We start from the raw sequence: 6,963 nt of genomic DNA, 5'->3' as shown, positions 1-6,963 counted from the left end.
CAGAGTTCGCCGGTTTTTTTTTGCCGCCGCTTACCCCCCCCCCCCCTTTTATTTATATTTATTTTCATCGAATTAATTTTTTTCGAATAAAATAGAAAATTATAAGTTCGCGATTTGTTGTCATTTTACAAAAAGTTCCAGCTCATCAATTTCAAAATTAAACGTCCCTATCTGACGTCTTGTCTTGTCACGTCCAAAAACCACCGACTGATAATCACTTTGAATCTGTAGCACCGCCATATCGATTGAAGACAGCGGCGGCGGTATCGAGGAGCAGCAGATCTTCGAGAACCTGAAACTGCATAAGGAGGTGCTGAGTGGCGTTAAACAGCAGCCTTGGCCGCTCAGGAAGAAGCTGAAACTCGTGCGCCAGGCGAAGGCGTACGTGAGGAAGCACGAAGGTGCACTGCAGGAGAGACTCGCGCAGACGCGCAGCACCCGGGACGCGATCGCCCGGGCGTCGATACTCCTCAACAAGGTATACTTCTTCTTCATCTTCTTCGATGAATCAGCAGCACCTAGGGTTTGATCGGGTTGTTGGGGTTTATTTACTGTAGAAAGGATTCTCTCTCTACCTTTTGCAAAAGCACACCGGCAATACTTTAATGGGGAATCCAATGGCATTCGTTTTTCTTGCACATAGACATGCAACAAATTCAAATATAATGCTTTTTATAATATACATAATGTTAATGTTATGCAATTCATTATTATACGCAAATAATATGGTGTATTTTTAATGTCAATAATAAGTCACGATTTTGAAGAATCTTTTGGCCAAATGATATGTTCGAACGGTATAATATTGTGAATCTAATTGATATAAAATCTCTTCCAATTAAATGCGCACATTTGCAAATGCGTACGAAAGAAAATATACATTCTTTAAATTTTCGATGCCTATTATGTTTAAGTTACATCGTAATACTTCTAGTCTTTAAAGTGAATTTTTTTAAACTCTCTTTTCAAAATTCAAGTACGTCTAGGGTGTTGATGAGAATAAAAAAAAAATGGTATTGACAGTAAAGAGTGCACATTCAAATACGACTCTACGATCTAACAATAAAGTAGTAATTCTTTTTTATCCTATGCACAATGATAAAAAATCTATAGAATTGAATCTACCATTCCCAATTTGTTTTCTTCTGTGGAGTTGATTTATGTATTTATTATTATTATTATTGTTGTTGTTGTTGTTGTTGTTGTTATTATTAATTAATTATTGGAAGTATGTTGAAGAAATGAAAATTGAATGATACATTGAAATCAATAGAATTGGCAGTATTTCAAACGAGAGATAATCAACCTAAAGACGTTTCTGGTACCTTGGGAGCGACGCATAAAGCAAATCGAATCTCAATTCGGTTCAGCTGTTGCATCGTATTTTATTTTTCTTCGGTGGCTTTTTTGGATCAACCTTGTCATTTCAGCAACACTGGTTACCTTCGTTGCTATACCGGAGGTAAAGAGAAAATTACTTATCAAACCCTACTTTCTTACTACTTTCTGAAAATACAACGCAAAATGACAAAGAAAAGAATTAACAATAACTTATAGAATTAATTTCATTTGAAGAACAAAAAATTTACAAATCTTCGTTTTTATAAAAAAAAAATTACCCTCGTCTTCAAATGACGTTGCTTAAATGTTATATTATATTTAAATTTGTTAAAATAAAAGAGCCTCGATAATGGAAATAAAAAAAGAGATACAATAAATAAATAAATAAACGATTGCAAGGGTGTGTGAATAAACTTATATTTACGTCAATTAGTATATTCGATTTAAAATATAGTTTGGCGGTATAATATCTAAATTTGAAGAACTATTTAAAATTAATTATAATTGCATGAAAAGCCAATGGTAATTTAATGTTTGTTATAAAAAGTAAATGTATTACATAAAAATTAATATGCCCGTTGGCAATAAATATATATAAATATGAATACGTACATGTGCGCTTAATCAGATATTTTATCAAAAATTCTAAATTTGCAATTTGCGAGTTGCTACTTTTGATATTCTTAAAGTTCCCGCGTTAGAACCAAGTAAAAATAATTTTACATAAAATTACCATAATCATCGTTATATAAAACTGTCATTGGCATTTCACGAAATAAAGCATCAAGCGCTTGATAAACTTGACACATCGCGTACTAATTGATTATTCTCCATTTTTCACTAAGAATTTACACGTATTAACTTCACTCGAGTTAAAAAAAATTAACGCTACTTTCAAGTAACGCAAATTTTTTAGTTATTGGCTACATTGCAAAATGCAACCATTGCCGGTGAACGGAAAACCATGTTACCAGAAGAGCAGGTAAAATCCAACCATCTGCTCACACTGTGGGAGTTCGAAGGAAATCTCAAGTATTCGCCATTTTTCTACGGCTGGTATGCGAATCAACATACCTACAAAGCATACAAACTTCCTCTGGCTTATTTCGTCGTCAACCTAGTCGTGTACACCTACAGCTTCGTAGTGATTTTACGGAAGTGAGTAGTAGGGAGATAAGAGCTTTGTTAAGAAGATAGTAGAAGTTTTGTTGGAATGCCGGTAATGTCAAGTGGATTCCATTAGGAAATGAATTATGCTTTTTTGTTTTTTTTTCAAGCGATCAATTAATTTTCAACTTTATCAAAATAAACATAATTTTTTGAATTTTTCGTTCACAAATAATGTCAAAGCAATGTTTCATTTATACTTTACATAAGGGATGTTTAAATGAAATGGCATAAAGATCGTGAGTCTTTACGAATGTTTCAAGTTATTTCAGTTTTTTTCAATTTTCATTTTTACTTTTTAAAATCACGACGAATTAAAAGTCATTATTTCTTTCATTGTCAATATAGCTTAGTATAATTTTTAAATTAGCTATTAAGCTATTTAGTAAAGAATAAAACGATACGGCTGAATTATAAATTATGTAAATTTTGAACATGATGCTACCATTAAATATAATGTATTTGGGATTAAATAAAGTTTAATTGTAAGTTATTAAAATATTTTTATGCTCATTTTCCCTTTTTTTCTTTCTTATTATATACATATACATAAAGATAAAGCTGTCTAGCACGTTATTTATTTATTATTAAAAATAGTAAGCTACTTATGTAATGCCTTTGTTAAATTGTAATAAAGAGCTTGCAATTACCTGTATCATTGCACGACTTTATTATTATTTTATTGACATGTGAGACTCGATTAACATGACAAAATCTAAACTCATGGTTAATATTGAATTGTCACGTAGATTTAATGATCAATTACCATCGCCGACATTACGGTCAAATTCAAATTGTCTGCATTAATAAGGCAAGCGGCAATATATATTGAGCCAATTTTCGGTAGCTGTTAAAGATTTAGTATTTGTCTCGAGTTCGTTATATATTCATTATGTGGATCCCTGATTCAAAATTCCTCTTAGAAAATCGAGAGCGAAATAATAATCCGCCGTCCCATCGAAACTTTCTGCAGAATGGCGAAAAATTCACGCATGAGCAAACTTTCGGAGAAGGAGGACGAGTGCGCGTTTTCATGGAAGCTCTTCACTGGCTGGGATTTCATGATCGGCAATGCTGAGACAGCCAACAACCGCATAGGGAGTATCGTCCTGGGCTTGAAGGAAGCTCTTCTTGAAGAATCGGAAAAGCACCGAGATGAACGAAAGTGAGAGTGGCCGGAGTATTTCATTTTACTTTACCTTGTAGCATTTAAGTATAATTTTCGTCGTTCTGTATCATTTGGCTTCATCCACGCGTCAATTTTATATTCACAGCTGGAAAATCATAAGCATACGGATTTTCGTAAATCTATTGGTTATGGGAATGCTGGCGATTTCGGCTTACGCGGTTGTGGAAGTCGTTGAGCGAAGCGAGAACATCGAAGATACAAATAGGAACTGGTGGCGTCAGAATGAAATCACCGTCGTCATGACTCTCATTTCCTACAGCTTCCCCATATTATTTGAGGTTCTCGGTATCATTGAAAGTCATCATCCACGGAAGCAGTTACGACTGCAGCTCGGACGGTATGTCTCCGAGGTCATATCAATCATTTGTGTGTAGTGATTAATGTAAATGAATTTGGCTATCGAAATCTGCTCTATTACGATGTATTTAATATATCTCGTCATAATGCGTTAAAATTTATTTAATTGCTATACTTGAATATTCATAGATAATGGTAAGATCAAGACTTTATGGAGAATTAAATCGTAGTAACGACTAGCATTTAAATATATATTTGCACATATATTTCATAAAGCCGAATATATAAATAAAATGCTTATAAAATTTTCTTGCAAATTCAAAATACGTATGCTTTGATTATTTATGGTTTATTATATTATAGCATGGATAAATGAAAATATGACATTTATAGGAATTTTCAGGATCTTAATAATCCTTCCGATAATCTGCGTTGATTTTTACGAACAAAGCCATTTTTGATAAAAATTACAGGATTCGAAGGTAGATGCATATTTATTTTCAAGGTCAATTAAAGATCAATATAATCGCGATTAATGCAAGCTTCGACGTTATTAAATCCGTAACGATCATTCATTCATCATTGAATATCTTCATTTTGACACTTATATCTAAGAAATTGATAATAAATATTTGCTACGTGGATACAACGTGTTGTATATCCATTAGTATGTGATTGCATAGTTCGAGTACGTGGCTTTACCATTTTGACACTGCCAAAATCTCCTAAGCCCCACTTCAAATTCCTTAACAGTAAGTTCTACGTTCTGTCATCATCCGAGATTATCGGAAGCTGGAATAGTTAGTTAGCCCCTTCAAAATTTTACAATAACTGGGAATTATTACTATATCAATTGTCGTTATTATGCTGATAATCGATTAAACTTATCATAAAGGTATTTGGCGTAGTCTCTATAAAATTCAAAATAATAATAAAAACCTTAGCTAACTAGCTAGTTGCTTGCAACCTTGAATGATATTCTATTTTCCATGATTTTCTACAAATACACTATAGGAACGAAATCATCAATTTCATATCAAATGTACTCAAGCATGATGCTATTTGTGTTACATAAAATGTTTTTTAATTATTAGATATTCGGATTGTAAATTTATTTATTAAAAATCGTTTATCGTTAAAACGGGATGATAAGATTCGAGTAGAATCAATTAAAAATAAAGAAAAACAAAAAAAAAACCTATTGAAATGTGAACATATGCCGCCGTTCGTGCGGAATCATCACTCGACTAGAAAGAGACACATGCTCTAAAAATTTTAACGACTTCGTTCGATGTCTGTATGTGATTACAATATATTAATTAATTAATTGTAATATAAATAGTAATTTTTTATCGCACAAGTTCCTTTTCATAATTCATAAATCGAGGAATTATGGATATAAATTCATTACAAAGTACTCTTAATCTATCAAGCAATCCCATAAAATAATTGAATTCTTTTTATGCTTAGTAATGTAAATTTTTGAACTTTGAATAACATATAATATGTAATTTGAATTCTATGTTATTTTCACAATTAATCTTCTAAATCTAATAAAAGATAAAATAAAAAATTTGAATTGAACTATTCGATCATATCTATTCAATATGTTACTTTTTCAACTACATGTTCCATTACTTTATTAAGTTTATGCTTCTAACTGTAATAAAATATACATATATATCTTATATTATTATATAATAGCAATTTTCAATGATTCAATATATCGTTATAAATTATTTCACTTCCTAACGCATATCGCAACTTTTAAATACAGACATTTGTATTGGAAGTGCGAGCGTCAAATTGTAACTCAAGGATCACAAAACGTGAAATATCACAGATTGGTTTCAATATTTTACGTTCAATGTGCTCCTTACTAATTTACTAATACATCTATTATATAATAATTCGTCTCTGTAATTAAAATATTAATGTAATTAATATTCTACAATTATATTCATTGTGTTAATTTTACCTTATTACTTATATTCGGTGATTTTTCTCTTCATTGAAGCGTTGAATATAATAAAAACCGATCAAATCATCTATTGTGTTGAACTTGAATTATAAATTTTAGTTGATATCAGTAAATATTTACGATGAAAACTGATTTTTAGAGCTGGAAATTCCTCTGTCCTATTTACAACGGCTAAATGATTTAGAATATCAATTTTATTACAGGCTAGTCGTTAATTTTCTTGTCTTGCTTGCTATCAACATTTTTATTTTCTTTTTTTTAATTGTAACATCTAACAATGGATTATAAACAATGTATATTTTCATAAAGTGATTAGCAATTCCATACTAATATTTTTGATTGACGCTCGTGTAAGCCACAAAAATAATTAAAAAAAAACTTCAATTTCATCTTGCATATATAGCAATATAAGCTTATATCATAAAATAGTTATCATCTTTCCATTTTTTTTTTTTTTTTTTTTTTATAAGTAATAATATTTACATACCTAAATAAATTTTTTATCTAAGACTTCTAAATTTTGTCATAAAATACTATTGTTCTTTTCCTTATTTTAATTTTCATAATACTTTTATAATAATAAATGTGCTCATACATTTTCTGATTTCGTTCGCAAATGCAGAAAATTATTATTAGTCTCAACCAATATTTCGCTTGCAGTTGGCGCCAACAATATTAATATTTATAATATTTGCAATGAAAATATGTACAAGTGACAATAATATATTAATATATATTTTTCTTTTTGTTTCAGCATAATGATTTTGAATCTACTCAATATGTATTCTTTAATATATGCTCTCTTCAAAAAAATCAATTCATCGGTAAGTTTTATTACTCGAGTATTACTATGATTTAAACAGATTAATTATTTAAATTAAGAAAATATTTGTTTTCTCATTATGTAAATAATTCATGGCTTCAGATGGCATGAAAAATAGATTTTCATTTTATCCATTAATATTGAATTCTCTTAATCTCTTCCTTC

General features: G+C 30.3%; 1 protein-coding gene across 1 annotated transcript in view; it reads left to right on the top strand.

Annotated features, from left to right (window-relative positions):
- The window catches only part of LOC105363701 (transmembrane channel-like protein 3), a 19,624-nt gene that overhangs the window by 7,656 nt on the left and 5,005 nt on the right, over positions 1 to 6,963 (top strand). Inside the window, exons 3-8 of the mRNA XM_011501451.1 lie at positions 232 to 478; positions 1,274 to 1,462; positions 2,258 to 2,499; positions 3,482 to 3,673; positions 3,783 to 4,034; positions 6,730 to 6,799. Of these exons, the coding sequence (XP_011499753.1) occupies positions 232 to 478; positions 1,274 to 1,462; positions 2,258 to 2,499; positions 3,482 to 3,673; positions 3,783 to 4,034; positions 6,730 to 6,799 (1,192 nt within the window). The remainder of the gene's footprint in view (positions 1 to 231; positions 479 to 1,273; positions 1,463 to 2,257; positions 2,500 to 3,481; positions 3,674 to 3,782; positions 4,035 to 6,729; positions 6,800 to 6,963) is intronic.

This window comes from Ceratosolen solmsi, unplaced genomic scaffold (genome assembly GCF_000503995.2).
Source record: "Ceratosolen solmsi marchali unplaced genomic scaffold, CerSol_1.0 scaffold3, whole genome shotgun sequence".
Lineage (NCBI taxonomy): Eukaryota > Metazoa > Arthropoda > Insecta > Hymenoptera > Agaonidae > Ceratosolen > Ceratosolen solmsi.
Note: the sequence above shows the minus strand (reverse complement) of the source record. Positions and strands in the feature narration are given on the sequence as shown.